At 46.9% G+C, this 18,092-nt stretch overlaps 1 protein-coding gene and 1 long non-coding RNA gene across 2 annotated transcripts; one reads left to right on the top strand and one right to left on the bottom strand.

Annotated features, from left to right (window-relative positions):
* The first annotated feature begins 162 nt into the window (after positions 1-162).
* LOC147221796 (uncharacterized) lies at positions 163-4,757 on the top strand. Its single transcript, XR_015107766.1, has 2 exons — positions 163-326; positions 4,046-4,757. It is a non-coding gene; the product is annotated as an uncharacterized LOC147221796 (long non-coding RNA).
* LOC147221795 (E3 ubiquitin-protein ligase MARCHF9-like) lies at positions 1,023-13,548 on the bottom strand. Its single transcript, XM_086168214.1, has 5 exons — positions 13,449-13,548; positions 12,577-13,211; positions 7,219-7,374; positions 5,044-5,236; positions 1,023-2,002 (listed from the first exon to the last, which is right to left on the bottom strand). Exons 2-5 carry the CDS (start codon positions 12,838-12,840, stop codon positions 1,704-1,706), a joined length of 912 nt encoding a protein of 303 aa, XP_086024340.1. The 5' UTR covers positions 12,841-13,211; positions 13,449-13,548; the 3' UTR covers positions 1,023-1,703.
* Positions 13,549-18,092: the final 4,544 nt, after the last annotated feature.

The following is an 18,092-nucleotide window of genomic DNA, read 5'->3' as shown; positions in this document are numbered from 1 at the left end:
CGGCTGCAAAATGGCAGAAAATAGTCCGGCACGGACCCTTGAAAGAACACGTTAGGAAACCACAAGTATCGCGTTGAGTGCAAAAAATGACCGATATGGTTTCTGGGGTCAGATGAGACCAGATTGATCGAAAGGATTTCCAGCTCTCAGATTAGCTCATCGATTGTGTTTAAAGGGAGAAAAACCTTCTCGTCCGTGACTCATCTCCAGATCCAGGTCACTGATCATCACAGCCGACCAGTCTGAAGGACTTTAAACAAACTGACCAAAGCCGAGAGAAATTGATTTTTCAATGAAATCGTTCAAAAGACTGGATCTTCCGCCAGGTACATCTTTTTCCTTCAAATAAAAATGGGTCAACAAGTTGCAAAAGTTGGGGTTTTAAACCGGTGTAAACTAAGTAAACACATCAATAGGTAGTGTTGTTTCTCTCACTCTCACGAACACAGCTGTTATCTAACTATATCACATTTCACACAAACACACAGTATATATGTATACATATACATACATACACAGACAGACAGACACACACACACACACACATATATATATATATATATATATATATATATATACATACACACACACACATGTGCACAATGTGCAAGAATGTGCCCCTCCAGCTTGTCCCTGGACTGGCGCTCATCGCCACACTCTCCAATTTGGACTTCTTCCCAATAATTCTGTGTATGTTCTTTTCCCTCTGTTTTTTTTACTTGTGAAGCGTCTTTGAGTGTCATGAAAAGCGCTATAAAAATCCCATGTATTATTATTATTATTAAGAAGTGCATCCGCTTTGTTGAGTTGACGACCAGGCTGAAACACTGCAAGCGTGCTCATGAGTTTTCCATCTGCCTTCCCAAGTATCTCTGTGTTGATGCATTGTTGTCAACATCTTCCACCTCTGTTGAAAGATTGAAATAGATTGATGTTTTTAAGGACTGCAGATTTAACAGTGAGCGCTCCAAACGTGTACGCCGCCTCTCACCCAGTGACAGCAGGAAATGGCTTCACACGGAAAGTACGATTCTTTTTATTGAAAACTGTAAAAAACCCCAGTGATGTCAAATCTAACTCTGAATCATTATTTACAGTGTCTTGTCAGAAAAAAGCAAAACATACCATGACAGACAAAATTCATAAAAAACAGTCTTGTTTCAGTCTTATATTTTTGAGATTTGTATTTTTTTCTGATAATTTAATGTAAATAACATTTTTCTGTGGCGCATTTTGTGAGTTGTTTCCTAAAACATCCAATGTGCAAAACAGCATGCAATGGCACATTTGTCTGTCCCAAGTCTTTAATAGAAAACATGACTAGCACTTTGAGGGTATGCTTGAAGTGACGGCCATGTCACAAAGAAAGGAAGAAAAGCACAAATTACATTGTGTGATAATTAATCATCATGACGGTAGAAAACAGGGATAATAACCGTAAGAATCAACTTTTTTAAATAGTCCAGTCCTTATTTTTTAGAGTCAGATAAAACTGCTCTATTTGGGCCCAATCAAAACCTCTGCCTCCATACTGTCAGAGGCCGGTTCTGTTGGCAAAGCATTAAACCAAATTTTATTCGCAGTGTTTGTTCAGCAGATTAGCTTTGTGTGTATGTGGTGTGCCCCCCCCCCCACAAAAAAAAAAAACAAAAAACTTTGCGACTCCCCAATCTTGAGAGCACATTAATCTCTAACACCAGGCTTCATACAGTGGTCACCCTCATGACCATCTCATGATTGGTACCTTGAAGGTTGTTGAGTCTTAATTCGCCGAGAATGTGCAAAATAGTATAGCCACAGTGGTGGTGGAGGAAAGTCCTGACTCGATGCCTCGCCCTCCGCCTGCTGTTCGTGACGGAAGGGTTTGTCTCGGCGCCGCTGGAGCTGACAGGGTCACCTAAGTCCTTTGCTTTCTCGTAATTCAGCACTTTCCACTTCTGGTTCACCGCCTGCCAGCGCTTAAAGATCCGGTAAACAGACGGTCCTTCATGGATTATAAGTCCTGGGTATAAGGGGCGGCAAGGAAACAAGGTTACATACAGTTGTTTGTTCGGGGACAATCTGGAAATAGCAAACAGGTGCAAAAATGCACTGAGTTTTGAGTTAAGAACTCTGGGACTGGAAGTTCCCACGCAATAAAGAGATTAAAATGTAATGTGCTTGTTTGTGGATCGTTTGGATTAATGTCAGTTTGTATTCATGTCATTACGCATGAATGAATAAACAAAGGAACAATCATCAAATAAAAATGGACATTATTTAAAAGAAAACAAATTAAGAAAACCATGTTCCCACTTTAGTTAATTCTGTCTTTTTTCGTCTGTGTTCATGTTAATGGTGGGGGATAGCCGTGCACGGGTGGGGGGGTCTGTCTGCCGTTTGTCTGTGCTGGTTTGGTCATGAGGGAGAAGTGATGCCTTGGATTTGATTGCAAAATGTAATGCTCCCCACATGACCCAAAGTTATATGGGTAAATAGATTGAGGAATATTACCAAGTATAAATAGACTTGTGGCGGAAAAGCATATGCAAATTGGAACAGCAGCAGGCAGCGGTTGTCTGACCCGCACATCTATTGGTTGAAGCCTTTATTTAAAATATCTAATGTGTACTTTAGTGGAAATTCCTTCCCTGCATTGAACCCATTATGGATGAACCATGAGCGGTCGGCTGCCGTCCATTAGCGCCAGGGGAGCAGCGAGGGGTTCAGTGTCTTGCTCAACGACACTCGGACACGCTAAGAAGAGCCGGGAATCCCGCCGTGAATGTTTGGTTCCAAAGACGATCGCTCGACCTCCTGCGCCACGCCGCCGCCATCTGCTCTCTTTGTATTCAAGTCTTTGTCAGCTTTTGCTACTCACAAAACAAAACCCATTTAAAAAGAGATGTTTTGTATTCCGTATGTGACCATGACCTTTATAGCAACTAAAGTACAGACTAATACATCAGCTAAGAGGGTGATTAACTGCTTGTATTAAAAATAATCCTTTTACAGACACAAGCTATGAGTCAGTTGAGGAGCTCTAGATGCAAATGAAGAGACCAAATGGCAACAAGCCAATTTAAGTGAAACGTGGCGAGTGAAGCGTGTGTTCGAAAATCCTCCTTGCCAACATCTATAGTACAGCTTGTTAAAGTTCCTCATCATTTCACTTCATCTGTATGTCAGCAGGGAACGGCACGGCCGCGCTGCGGTTAGCGCTTCGGCCTCACAGCACCAAAGACCCTGGTTGGATTCCGACAAGGGGACCTTTCTGTCTGTGTGGAGTTTGCGTGTTCTACTGTGTCACCGTGGGTTTCCTCAGGGTTCTCCGCTTTGCTCCCACTGTCCAAAAACATGCAGCAGGTTCATTGGAAAACATTGGGAAAATCGCCCCTGATGAGTGACTGAGGATAAGCGGCAGATAATGGATGGATGGATGGATGGATGGATGGATGGATGGATGGATGGATGGGTGGGTGATGGAGGGAGGGATGGATGGATGGATGGATGGATGGATGGGTGGGTGATGGAGGGAGGGATGGATGGATGGATGGATATCATCGGCCTTGCTTGTTTTAATCCCTGGCATAAATATGGTGGTGGGGAAACACTGCCTACTGTTGCTAAGGCTGCAAATACAAACTTAGAATCCTAGCAGGCAGGACCAAAGAAATGTAGTGAACCAGATTACATGCATTTTGAAAGCAAGGCCCCCCCGGCATCTGTTTTTGTCTCTATTTAATGTAAACAATGCAATGTAAACAATGTCCCGGAAAATATCATTAACGATGTTTTATTTTCTTTGTCTGAACTGCAGCTTATATATTTTGGACTGATGCATTTTTAGACCAGGGCTCCAACGTCTTGTGGATTAAAAAAAATGCTGCAACTTTGTTGTGATCTTGATTTCTGTTGTCCGCTACGTTGTTTTCCACCGGAACCTCTTTCAGGTGTTCCGCACTGTATTTTTAAAACCTGCACTTTTGTTTTTTTCCTGTTTGACTTCCCGGCAACCTGAACTCTTTGCTGTGTGTCATCAGTTAATCTGTTTATGTCTTTCCAGTTCCTGCTGTTTCTCCTCCTGTTCTTGATGGATACACACCGAGGTTTGAAGTTTGCAGGTTAGGAGGGTGCAGAGGTTCCATGTGGAGTTTGCAAGTTCTCCTCGTGCTTGGGTGGGTTCTCTCCAGGCTCTCCTGCTTCCTCTCAAAGTTTGAAAGAAGCGCCATGTAGGAAGGTGGTCCTGCGATTGAAAGGGGACCGTCCATCCATCCATTCATCATCTCCCCCTTCTCTGGAGTCAGGACGCAGGGGAAGCAGCCGGAGCGGTGAGGCCAGGACCTCCCTCTTCCACGCCACGTGGTCCAGCTCCTCTGGGGGACCCGAGGCGTTCCCAGTCCAGCCTGGAAACATAGTCTCTGTCCTTGGTCTTCCCCACGGTTTCCTTCCAGATGGACACGCCCAGAATACCGCCCCCCCCGAGAGGCCTCCTGACCAGATGCCCGAGCCTCCTCATCGGGCTCCTTTCTACGCGGAGGAGCGGCGGCTCAACTCCGAGCTCCTCCCGGGTGACCCAACTTCTCACCCCATCTCGAAGGGAGAGTCCGGCCACCCTGCGGAGGAAACTCATTTCGGCAAAAGGTGACCGGTCCAGGTTTAATTAGTTCTAACCAGACAATATTGCTGAGGAAGTAGTGACACCATTTCCAGCCTGGAACCCTCCATGAGCTTCATCTCCATGGTCCTTCCACCATAAAATGGGGCAGAAGTATCTTTGTAACGTGGTTGAGTCAGTTATTTATAAAAGGTTATTCACAGATAATGATGGGGTCCAATCCTGCTCTTGAGGGGTGATCTGATCTGGTGGACGCCGTTGGTTCTAATTACATCTTATCCACATTCAACAAGTTTGGCAGTGGCAATTCCATTTAATCAACATCACTAATTATATTTTCATTGTGAAAGTTATCAGGGAAATTACAACATAGCGCTCCGATACCCGATAACATTTCCCGAATGAAGTGATTGAGGAGAATGAAACCCCTGGGTCTTGTGTCTTACCTATGCAAACTATGTCCATAAAGCCGTACATGCCGTAGCATATCTGGAAGAGAAGGTCCTGGCGCTGCCATTTGGCTGAGGGGCTGAGAGAGGACCACACCAACCAGGAGATACTGGCGACGAGGAACAAAGAGCCAAGTATAATGGCTGCAATCTGCACTTTCTCGATCACAGTCAGAGAGATGGCTTGCCACTGCGAAGAAAGCGACGCACAGAAAAAAGAAATTGAATGAAAAGAGCTAACTGCCAAATGTGTCATGGTTATGGGAGATAATGGCGAAGGGTTTGTCACAGTCTATTGGAACCTCACTGCCACACAAAATCAATCTGCCTATGGGCCTCTTTTCAACTTGGATCACCAAATCTTTCAGGTTTTTTTTTCTGCCGTCGACATTTAGTGCTGGGAACAGCACTGTCTTCGGCGTCAAAAGATCCTTGCAAAGGGGTGGAGCGTTTTGCCTCGGATTTGAGATATAACAACAAGGCAAATTCTCCGAGGCAACTTCTCAAATGAAAATGTAACAAATAACCATTTATATGATGGCACCAAATCAAAGATTTCCATGAAGGCTCTATTCAAAGTAACGTCGCTGTTACATTTGATGAATATCCTTTGTCACTTCTCTATATAAGAATGTATAAAAGGTCAAAGAAAGTCAACCCTTGTTCTCTGTCTCATCAAAATTAATTGTTGAGACAGAAACCCCCAGATGGTTTATTTGCGGGAAGGTTTCGCAGACACACTGTTGTAGGCCGCCCCTGTGTCAGTGATGGATGTAATGTATGTAATTTGTCAACGGACGGGCGTCCGCAGACTTACATGGCACGGCCTATATCTTCTGAGAAACATGCGGGTTATTTTCCCCGATGTATTCTGCGCTTTCGGCGTGCCGTAACCACAGAGCAATGCTTTTCTGGATGAACTGGAGGAGGGGGAAGAAAAGAAAAAACAAACTTCCGAGCCTCCCTGATCCTTCTCTACCGATAAGATCACATCAAACCTATTAGGGACTCAGACTGTACATAGGTCAATCTGACCGAGGTAAATGATAAAGAAAATGAGAGAGTAAATCCCATATCGGTCGGGCTCATTCGGTACGGCTCGGGTTCGGATAGCAAGACGAGCGACGGAGGAAGCGAGTCCTTCGGAGTCCGGGGTCGTTCGATGATACTCCCAGTTGGTCTGACAGTCTCAAAGAGTCTCTACTTTGGAAAATAATGCACAGACTCTTTTCTTTTCGGTGCACAGCGTCTTAAGAAGCCACTGCATCCTCGTGCATACCAAATCTGAGTAGCTGTTCGAACATTTGCAGTGGGTGACTCACTCCGCGCCAGAGGATCATTTGCTTTCCATTTGGGTAACGCCGCATTCGATGCAACGAAATCCGTAAGCAGCAATTCTTGCAAGGGCAATTTATTTATGCACCACCTCATTCTGCCACGTAAATATTTTAAATACAATTAAAAGCCGAGTAAAAAAGAAAACGATTGCAAGTAACATTACAGCAAACAGCCCTAAACCAGACATGAGAGAGAAACAACTAAAAGACAAGTCACTCTTATTTATTTTGCTCTCAAATGTTGAGCTCAAAGCCTGAACACATATGGCTATTCATCAGTAATTACACACACTGGGTTTCATTTCTCGTTTCATCTGACATCTAATTTCTGTGATCGCTTATAACTGCGAGGCTAAAATTAATCTAGGACGGCCTTTTCCGTAAGAACAGACAATTTTTATTTTTAAAATTTTTCAAAGTTTTATACCAGTTCACTGTTTATTGTAAACTGTCTTTCAAAGAAAAAAAAATCTTTTTTTTTTTTTTAGGCCAAAATGATCCAGGGTGGCGAACTCGGATCGTCCCCTGGTTCTGTCATTAAATTATTCGGTGAAGCTACGAGTAGCCTTTTGTGGAGGAATAGCCTTCAGTAGGAATCCAGAGGGGCTGAGAAACATTTTCTTTTCAATCAAAATCTAAAAACCCATCATTTTATCTCGATTTTATGTTTTGTTTGCTAGTTTCAGTGAGACACACTCATTCAATATCACTTGTTTCATTAAGCTAATCTCGTTTAACCGATCAAACTTGTGCCTTCTTATTTTTACTCTAGTTGCCCTCTGCCAGCTCATCTCGCATCGCCACCGATGACGCCGCGTCTTGTTCGGTTCTGTACCTGCAGTGGGTTTTTGGTGCTGATGGCAAGGACCTGGTACTTGAAGTAGCAGAGCTCACAGCTCCAGGAGCCTCGTTCGCTGATCCAGCGGATGAGACAGGCCTGGTGGGTGCAGCGGACAGAGCCGTCGCAGCGGCAAGGACTCAACAGCTCCCCCTGCAGGACACAAGGACCAACTCCATGAGACATGCCATGTCCCGTGGGGCAGCAGGCCAGCTCAGGGGCAGCTCGGGGGCAACTCAGGGGCAGCTCGGGGGCAACTCAGGGGCAACACAGGGGCAACACAGGGGCAGCTCGGGGGCAGCTCAGGGGCAGCTCGGGGGCAACTCAGGGGCAGCTCAGGGGCAACACAGGGGCAGCTCAGGGGCAGCTCGGGGGCAGCTCGGGGGCAGCTCAGGGGCAGCTCGGGGGCAACTCAGGGGCAGCTCAGGGGCAACACAGGGGCAGCTCAGGGGCAGCTAAGGGGCAGCTCAGGGGCAGCTCGGGGGCACCTCGGGGACAACTCAGGGGCATCATTTGATCCTCTCCTGTGGTGGAAACAGCAGTTAGAAAGAGAATTTGTCTTCACTGGGCGGAGTGGGAGGAAGAATTGACAAAAGCTCTGAGCGTTAAGGACAGAAAAATGACCAGAAAATTTGCAAGAAGAATCAATGCTGATAATTGTGGTGATAAAAAGATGATCATTGATTCTCTGTCAGTTATTTTTATTGGTTCCTGTAATTGGTTCCAAAGAAACTGTTCAAAGGCCACTGTGGTTGTTCCATCTCAGCAGGAAGGTGTCTGGTTCGAAGCCCGTGGCCTTCAGAGCATAGCCTTCATGTTCTCCCCCCCGCACGCGTGGCTTCTGTTCTCCAGCTTCTCACAGTCGGCGGATTCGTCCACGACTGAAATAGTCCTCGAGTATGAATCGGAGAGGTCGGTCGATGGTCTCTTCATGCCACCCTGTGATCGGCTGGTGCCCGGGCAGGGCGATCCTCGCCTCATGCTGGGACAGGTCTCAGCCCCGCCGTCGTGGTGGATAATTGAGAAGGCCACCCGTCGCTCCACTTGTGATTCAACGCGTTTATTGTCACGTGCACGGTGTAGAAACATGTTTACCTGTACAGTGACATTCCTGCTTTGCTTTCCGCAGTGCATTTGGATACGTATAATGATAGTAAACATTATAATAAGTATGAACAGTGTGGGCAATGCAATAAGACATTTGAGCCCAGCTTGGTGTGAAACCCCCAAAGTGCAGGTGCAAGGATGAGTGCAGTTTGAATGGGCAGTTGTTCCATGTGCAACTCGTGCAACTCCATTGTGGTGTTGAAAATCATAAATGCGAAGGATGTGGAAGGCCTGGTCATGTGGTATTTTTAATCTAAATCAAGACAAAAAAATGCTCTTAAGATTCTAGTGAGTTCCGTGGAGATGTGCATGTTTAGCCAATGAAATCTTTGCCATTTAAACCGTACGCAGCAATGCACTCCACAGCCAAGAGCTCCGTTTCCCTCCAATTGGCTGTGAATTGTGCAGAGGGTTTATACCCGGGGGTTCCACCTTCAACTGGCTGCTACTTTTATTTCTTCAGGTTCAGCTCTTCCCACAACTGTCTCTGATTGTGTGATCTCTCTCTCTCTTTCTCTCTCGCTCTGCTCTGTGAGGGTTATTTACTGTTGCCGGAGAGCGCCGTCATTCCCCGGCGTGCATTATTCAGTACCAGTTGTCACAGTGCCAGTCATTAAACCTCAGTGTTTAATTGCCCCCCACCCCCTTTGACGCTGCGCTCCTGAAAGGCTGGAACAAGCTGTTGGCTCTCAGCCTTCGGTCAGACATTTCCTGTCCTGCTCAGTTTCACTATCATCTCGTCCTATTCGGGACAAAAATGTTGCTTTCCCAGGAGCTATTTTGCGCTCAGCGCCTCAGTTTTGCTGAGGAGAGGCGATCAAGCCAATTTACATTTCAAGGTTATGTTGATTCATTTCACGAGTAAAAAATAGCCAGACTAGGGTCCGGTTTCTTCCCAACGCTCACTGTTGTCTTGTATACAGAAATATTAACACAGCCTCTGTCTTCTAACATCTCATACTGGTTGTTGCCTGTACATCCGTGCTCTCTCTCGCTGATGGTGGTGAAGTGAAGGGGAGGTTTCATTTCAGAACATCGGGGCACTAATCAGGCCCATAAATTAATACTTTTCATTGTCAAAGTCTGTCAATAATGTCATTTGTAGTCACCTTTCCGCCCTAAGTAAAGGTTGTTTTTTCTGCGGTAGTGGCCCACGCAGATGGAGTTCGGGACGAGGTGAGCTTCTCTCGCTGTTGGTGATCCACGGTTTTGCAGGACACAAGTCTTCTGGGGGGTTCGAGCCTGATTCAGTTGGTTAGTTGAGAAAAGGGGATATGGAACCTCACAAAACACTGCAGATGTATTTCCATACATTGTGAAGGCAAATGTGCTGATATGAATGGAAAAGCAAGTTATAGAGAATATATTGGTAGACGGATGCTGGAATTGGAGCTGCCAGGCAAGAGGTCTGGAGGAAGACCAAAGAGAAGATTTATGGACGTAGTGAGAGAAGATATGAAGGTAGTTGGTGTGAGAGAGGAGGATCCAGAGAATAGGGTTAGATGGAGAAGGTTGATTCGCTGTGGCGACCCCTGATGGGAAAAGTCTAAAGAAGAAGAAGAAGAAGAATGGAAAAGCAAATTGATTGGTTACATGACGTCTTAGGCGAACATAATGTAACCAAACTGCAAGCGATCAAAGGGAAAACATTACTGAGGGTAATTTGACTAAAACAGTAACTGTACACTTCTTATTGACAAGTGACAGTCCGACGCGTCATGGTTTCAACTGAATACGCACTTTGCCCTCGAGTAGATTTTCTGAAACCTCGTGAAAAACAAAAATGACCAAGTATCCTCTTGGGGTTTTTTTTTTTCTCAGAGCACCCAAAGGATCTTGGGCTGACAGTGTTTGTGCACTTCTAACTTATTTCCTGTTTGACACAGGGGGAAACGCTTCATCTCTTAATTGGTCGAACATCTCAAGGGCAAACACAAACTTTCTGATGTCCGCGGCAAAGCGTCTGTGTTCAGGGCTGATGTCTTCAACCTGCTCTGACAAGCTGGGATGCCAGGCTTCCCTGGAAAACGCCTGCGAATAACATTTTCATCACATAAATTGGGAATAATGGCAAGATGTGCGAATGAGAGAGTAATGGAAGTCTGTCTGTTCATGTGGCCCAACGATTGACTGTTCCAGGGTGAACCGGCCCCCGGCAGCTGGGATAGATGCCCCCGGTAGGAGAAGCGGTAGACAATGGACGGATGGATTTCCATTACACCTCTCTGCACCTGACCACTTTGCTCAGTCAACGCAAGCTCAGGTTTACATCTGGATGACTTCGTACAGAAAGGAATATTACAATGTTAAGCAGCAGATTTATTGTGTTTGGAGTCAGTTATTGAAATCATCACGCCATACACGATTGATATACACTGATATAACGTTGCTGTGATGTTTTTTGTCTCTGTACATACAAACCACTGCTGCTATTTATCTTATCTTATCTTATCTTATCTTATCTTATCTTATCTTATCTTATCTTATCTTATCTTATCTTATCTTATCTTATCTACCACTTTCACCTTACCTACCATCATTTTTTATGATTTATATCTGGGTACTGTAAAGCTGATGCCCATCCAAACCAGATTTTGTTCTGTGCACACCTGCTGTGTACAGAATGACAATAAACTCGAGGTCAAGTTGTCTGCGTTCATTACCTTTCTGGACAGAACCTCTGGATGCAGTCAGGCCATGGAGGGCATGTGGTTTGGAGTCCTTGCCATTGGATCTCTGATTTTTGCAGATGATGTGGCACCTTTTCCTGGCTGTTGAAGATAGGAGTAACTTTTCCAACTTGGAGATGGCATCTTGCCCCAAGTGGAGGAGTTCGAGTATTTTGAGATCTTGTTCACGAGAGGGTAGAATGGAGCAGGAAACTGAGAGGAGGCCCAAAGAGTTGACCATGTCTGCAGCGAGTGGTCATGTTTAAAAAAGGAGCCGAGCCAAAAGGCAAAGCTCTCGAATTTCCAATCTACATTCCTACGTTCACCTGTGGTCACGAACTGTGGGACGTGAACATAAGAACGAAATCATGGATACAAGAGACAAGCGTCTGAAATGACTCTTCCTTGCAGATAGGTTGAGAAGCTCGGTTATCCAGGAAGAGGTCAGCGTAGAGTGGCCGCTACGCCACATCCATTGGAGCAAGCAGAGGCGGTTCTGGTCGGGAAGCATCCTGGATTCAACCCCGATGAGGGGTTCTGGGAATGTCCTGCTGGGCTGAGACCCCGGGGAAGAACCAGGACAAGCCGGAGGAACGATGTCTCTTGACTGGCCTGGGAACATCTTGGGTTTCCCTGGAAGGCCGGGACAAAGTGGCCAGAGAGATGGAAGTCTGGGTCTCTGAGCTGCTGCCCTCATGACCCCACTCTGATGAGCATTAGAGGATAGATAGATAGATAGATAGATAGATAGATAGATAGATAGATAGGTAGGTAGGTAGGTAGGTAGGTAGGTAGGTAGGTAGGTAGGTAGGTAGGTAGGTAGGTAGGTAGGTAGGTGAATGGGTGGATGGACAGATGGACGGACTATGGATAATGCTTTACTTACTCACGCTTTACTCACTCAAAGGCCCCTGAATGAGTATTAATAAGCAAGCGTGTTTTCTAAAGCCGGGGATCTGGGGATCACCAAGAGATTTGCAGAGGCTGAAGAAGTGACCCTGATGATTTCACAGCGGCGTCATCGGTATCCTCGCATCGAGGCGGCGGACAAGAATAAGGAAATAACTGAATATAGACCAGGCTTACACCACAAATTTACCAAGGACACCAGAGCAAACATTTGAGGAGCATTACGGGGTACAATAGGTTTGAAGCCGCCACATACCAGGGATTCAGATGTAAAGATCTCGGCCGCCCGACCGGTCCTTAAAGAACGAAGACGTTTGACGCCGAGTTGAAGAAGTCAAGTTCCCACATCATCCTGGGCTCTTCCCTCTGCGGGGAAGGCTGACTTTTCCCTCCCAAGACTCCGAAGCACAAAAGAAGAAATTCCAGTCCTGTCTAATATGCCAGGCACTTTTCTTTGGATGTTTATTTTCACCGGTTGATAAAAAACAATCGGTTTGCCCCTGGGTCAGCTTGCTGTTCAGCTGCTCGCACGACTGCATTTGGTTCCATCTCTGGGTTTCGACCCGAGTCCCCTGCCTCCTGCAAAGCCCGTCATTCATTTCGCCAAACTTGGAGCTGCTCCCTGCCGGGTAGCCTTCGACCCAACACGCGTTTGCATTCGTTACTTTACCTTCTCCGGGCCCTGGAAGCAGATCCTGCACTGCGGAGAGCGCATCCCGCCCTCCGAAGGACTCGGGAGGGAGGTGGGCTCCGAGCCGGCCCGGTCTTTGGCCTCCCGGTCCTCGTAGGCCAGGCTGCGCGGCCGCGGGTCGGAGCCGTGATCCTCGTCCTGGTCGTCCCGCCGCCCGCAGCCGCCCGCAACCTCCGCCTCGGCGCCGCCTCCGGATCCGGAGCGCATCAGAAGAAGCACCGTCCGGATCCGGTACTTGAACATCCTCCAGGAGCCGGGCTCCGCGGACTCGCTGCTCCGCGGGGAGCCGCCGCCTCCAGCCCGTCACCGAGCGCCGCATCCGGCGCGGCCGCCGGGAGGAAGCGCGGACGAGCGGCCGGGCGTCGGAGCGCTTTCGATCCGCATCCTAGCACGTAAAGAAAGATGAAAAAAGAAATGGCACAGGAAGCAGAGATAGGCTGCTGCTCCTTCGCGCCCTGTTGTCACAGCAGGCGCGCCGCCGTGCAGCCAATGGGAGGCTCGGTCCTCACGGCGGCGGCGGCTCCACGGAGGCGGAGGAGCAGCCACGGCCCGGTCCTCTCCCATCCGCTCCTCCTGATAGTCTGTCTCCTTTCCACTCAGCGCTGTCACTGCAACTAAATATTGAATGAAAAGCAGTGGGTTGGGGGCGGATCTATTGAACCCTACAAACAACCAAGAAACTACGTTCGTGTTTCTCATTTCGCCCACAAATGGGCTGAAACTGCACCGAGTCTCCTCGGCCCACCACCTGCAGCCCGCCGACCCTGCAGCGCAGACCGGCCCGGGGCAAAGTGGAGAGATGGGAAACGATTGTCACATTTCATTTCCAAAGATCGAGCAGGATCACTCACACGAAGCCGCACTCCTCCTCTCCCGCGTCTCCTCGGCGCCACAAGCAGCAACGACCAGGAGGACCGGTAGAGGTCCTGCAGCCCCCTTTCGGTTCTCAAACAGTACATCATCATCATCATCATCATCATCATCATCATCATCATCATCATCATCATCATCATCATCATCATCGTCGTCGTCGACGAACCAAAGCCTTTCCGATAAATTTGAAGAACGTTGAAAACGTCAAAGTATCAGCGTTGCGTTCATGGTCGGCTCGGAAATCCCGACTCCCTGTTGTCCGACATCCGGTCCGGGACGCTGTGCGCGTCACGTGCGTGGGCAACGAGCCAATCTGGAGGCTTGGTGCGTGTTTTGAAAGCAACGCTGGCAAAGAAGCACCCGTCGTGGGTTTGCACAAAGTATTTCAGTGACCTGCTGAACTTCGTATTACTGTGCTGCTTAATGCCATCGATGCCACAAAAACAGGTGAAAAGACGTGAGCAAGGATGCACATTATGTAGATTAAGATGACAACAACAGTGAATGTAATAGCAGTACTTACATCTGCACAGTACTCGTCTGTTTGTCTGTCCGTTTACGTGGCAGACAAACTGAGCCGCCATACGTGCACGCCGTGTGTTTCCATCCACATTCATTTCCTTCACGGCCAAACCGAGGACAGTGTTATTCAAAAGGCAATCGTGACATTTCTGTAAACTTTATTAGTATCTTAGTAAAAACCCAACGAGTCGTCAGCGGTCAGCCTCGCCGGTGTATGCGAAACCATCTCTAGGTTTAATGGTCAATAAATGTGACGAGTCCGGGTTCGAAATATTCAAATCGACCATGCCGTTTAATATTTAATAGCAGATCCAACACACCGCTTTGTCAAGACCATAGTTGTGGGATTGCATTTGCAGAACAGAATACACGTGTGTGAAGGAGAGGAACCCAAGTGAGGCTACAGGGAGCGGAGATAGAGAAGGTGGAGGACTTAGGCTCAACAGGTAAAGGTAGTCCAGAGAGGGTCAACAGTCCAGTGCAATGGAGAGTGTGGCGAAACCTGTTCCAGCAGGTTGGAACGGGTGGCCAAAAGTGTCAGGGTTGATGTGAGATAGAAGACTATCGGCCGTAATGAAAGGAGAGGTGGACAAGGCGGTGGCCAGACCGGCCACGTCCGATGGTTTGGAGGCCGTGGCGCCCAGGAAACGACGGGAGGCAGAGCCGGAGGCGGCGGAGGTGACGATGTGGAGGTTCTCTTTGGGGCGACCGGGATGGATAGGACCAGGAATGAGTCCTTCAGGGGGACGGCACATGGTAGATGTTCTGGTGAAAGATGGCGTGAGAATAGGGTTAGATGGCGAAAGTTCATGGCCCCGAAGGGAGCAGCTGAAAGAGAGACAATAAGAAGTTGCAGGATGTTTTTCCAAGACACCGTCTGTTCGTTGGTGTTTTTCAAAATGAACTTTTTCTTTGTTTTTGTCCGTACCCGTCCTGTACACTGGGCGGGGCTGCCGCAAGCGTCCCTTATCTGAGATTCTTCAAGTCGTCTCGGTGTCTAAATCCAAGCCGGTCCCAACGCGGCTCGCTGGGCCGCCCCTTTGAAAATGCACTCTTCTTGAGCAGATGCATTCAATTTTTGCTCTTCTCGCCTCAGGACAGTTCACATGTTCTGCCTTTTTCAGATAAGATGACCGTGTCTAAAGACAAAACCTTACAGTTCCAGATGCAGCGCGTCTGACATAACCCGATTGCACGTTTAAGTGCTATTTCTTTGAGAAATCACCCAGTCGGTTCCCATTTGTCCAGAAGCTCTCCTGGTGGAACAGAGAGCCCCGGAGGACTTTAGCATTTTCAGAGTTGTAATTTCCCCGTTTTGGACTTTTGTCCCAGCCGCTGAGCCATTCTGCATGTCGCCGGCACTTCGCAACACTCCTGCTTCTGGTTACTAGTATGGACAGTGACAGCCTCCAAAGCCCTCGACCGTACCCCCGCTCTCACTCCCAGCACGCAGGCAGAGCAAAAACAAACCATTTTGGACAGTCGAAGCGCGCAGAAGCGGTCACGTGCACCGTACCTGACCCACCAAAGTTGTATTTATAGGGCATTTATAGGCAACCGCGAGTCTATCGTGTTTTCTTGAAATGGAACAATCCAGTTTGTGCAGACGAGCCGCCCGTCCACCGACAGGAAGGAACATCGCACACTTCCAGGTCCACCAGTATCATCTGGAAGCAAACGCCGAGATGCATTTTAATCAATTATCTGATTTAGGATCTTTGCAGTACTGGCAAATAACTGAGTATAAAATTCCCCCCTGAGGCAGGATGAGGATTAGGGAACAATCTGAACTGACCAATTGCATTATGATGATGCCGCTGCTATTTAAGCTACTGACGATCAATCGGAAGCACAGCACAATGTACTACAATGTACTACTTTTACAAGAGACGTCAGATTTACAGATTTCTGAAAAAAATATATTAAAAAAAAATCAGGAACAGAGAGCATCACAAATGGCAATTGGAGACTGATTATATCATAAATGTCAATTTTGTCTTGTTATATATATATATATATATATATATATATATATATGTATATATATGGAGTATCAGGAACATGCTGTGACAGAGGGATATTTAATTGGGTTACAGATAATTCCTTGTTCATAGTTAATTGTTCAGACAGTTTTCACCAGCTGAGCCAAGAATGATGACACAGGTTTGCTTCTGAGTTTATAAAAATGTTTATACCCTAAACGGATTCCTGCAGTTATAGAAAAATCAAAAGTGCAGACATAAACCATTTTTATTACATTACATTCAATGACAGATTCACGGTAATTGGGAGTATTCTTCAAAAGAACAACAACAAATTGATTTCGTAATCAATGTGGTATCAACCTTTTCCTAACGCTGCGGCAGAAAAATAATCTTCCGAGTGTGTCATATTTTAAAACATTTATCAAAAGATGGGCTGATTCATTACAATGTCAAATGTGCCAAACTTCCAGAAGGAGCTCGGCAGTCCGTCTATCTATGGCGGTGACACAGAAATGACAGAAATAATGGAATTTCGAAGAGCTCAGATAGATGTATGACTGCAGTTCAGGTAGTTATTTCCAAAACACCCAGTTCAAATCAATTTTCTCAATAAAAGAGGTTATTAGAGGAGAATGAGAAGGGCCGTTCGATAATCGTCAGACCTAATCAGGATTCTTACTTGTTCTTTGGTCTGTTTGCCAGGTTTGAGTTTAGCAGGTTTGCGAAAAATGCCTAGCAAAAGATTTCTGGGGGCTGAATTAATGTTGTTAAATTCTACACTTCCCAAGAATTATAAACTCCATTATTTTCAAAGACAGCCTTTGTCAATATGCTACGTATGAAACAAATAGCTGCTATGGAGGTTACACTCTGAAATGAATCAAAATTATGTCCAGAAAGGAATTTTGACATTATCCCATTGAAAATTGAAAAATTAGTCACTTTAACCGGACCTGAAGCCCTGTCTTGCTCTGTATATTAGTCAAACAAACACCAAGTGCAAGAAAATAGATTGAGTGAGTCACCGTCCCCGGAATTATTTTTATGCCTATCTTTTATCAATCCGGTCGTGTGAAAAGAAAGGTATCGGTTACAGTCTGTGACAAACAAGCCAGAAATCGAGGCATCTTTGAGCTGTATCCTTGTCTCCGTGAAATAAAAATAACGGGTGACATCGCCATGGCAACATCTGATTTGGATCACCCAGTCCACCGCGTTTCCGATATCCGTGGGGTTTCACAAATACTCGATTGATATTTCTGCCGCCGGTTCTGTGTCACCGCGTGCCACGGTTGGTGCGCGGCGTCTCTTCAACGCATTCGGCATCCGGGGTCCGACCCGGTGACCGGACCTGTCCGACCTCATGAGGTCTGCCCGAGACGAGAACCCGGCACCAGACGCCTTTGAGGTGGCTTCAATCTCACGGTCGACGTCCTCATTTGTTGTCAAGCGCAACCATGGCGAGTTGGATCCGTTTGGGTTTCGGTCATTTGGTGGGATACCATCTTGAGCTGCGTCTGAACTGTACGGGATTACTAACAACAGCTCTATTTTGATTTTTAATGTAATGAGTAAAAACTATATTCAAAGTTGCACAAGTGTGTGTGTGTGTGTGTGTGTGTGTGTGTGAGTGGGGGGGGCAGCATGGTGGTTTGTGCTCCCACCGCCTCTGGTAGGATGCCGACAGGGGACCTTTATGTGAACTTTGCATGTTCTCCCCCTTTTGCCCGGGTTTCCTCCCGCAGTCCAAAAACACCCCGGAGGTTCTTTGAAGATCCGAAGCACTGGATGTGGCGTTGGGATCGAGCGGCGCCGGGTCCACGGCGAACCCCACCTCTCGCCCGATGACAGCTCGGATAGGCTCCGGCATCCCCCCGACCCCGAGCGCCGGCTGGCCGGTAGATAATGAACGGATGACAGTGAAGAGAGGGGGCTTTTACAGGAGTAATGTAGAGTTGGGAACCTGCGACGTGACACCATCCCGATAACGGTAGTATCACAATACAGTGATTACAAGATTTACGGGATTTGCTCAAGATTGTTAATCCGGGATACATGTATCGGGCACCGTTAGAGACAAGGAATTTATTTTATCATTATTGCAGCGTCATTTTC

Source organism: Fistularia commersonii, chromosome 21 (genome assembly GCF_037954325.1).
Source record: "Fistularia commersonii isolate RoL2024-O1a breed Wild chromosome 21, RoL_Fcom_v1.0, whole genome shotgun sequence".
Lineage (NCBI taxonomy): Eukaryota > Metazoa > Chordata > Actinopteri > Syngnathiformes > Fistulariidae > Fistularia > Fistularia commersonii.
This window is presented reverse-complemented; position numbering and strand designations above follow the sequence as displayed.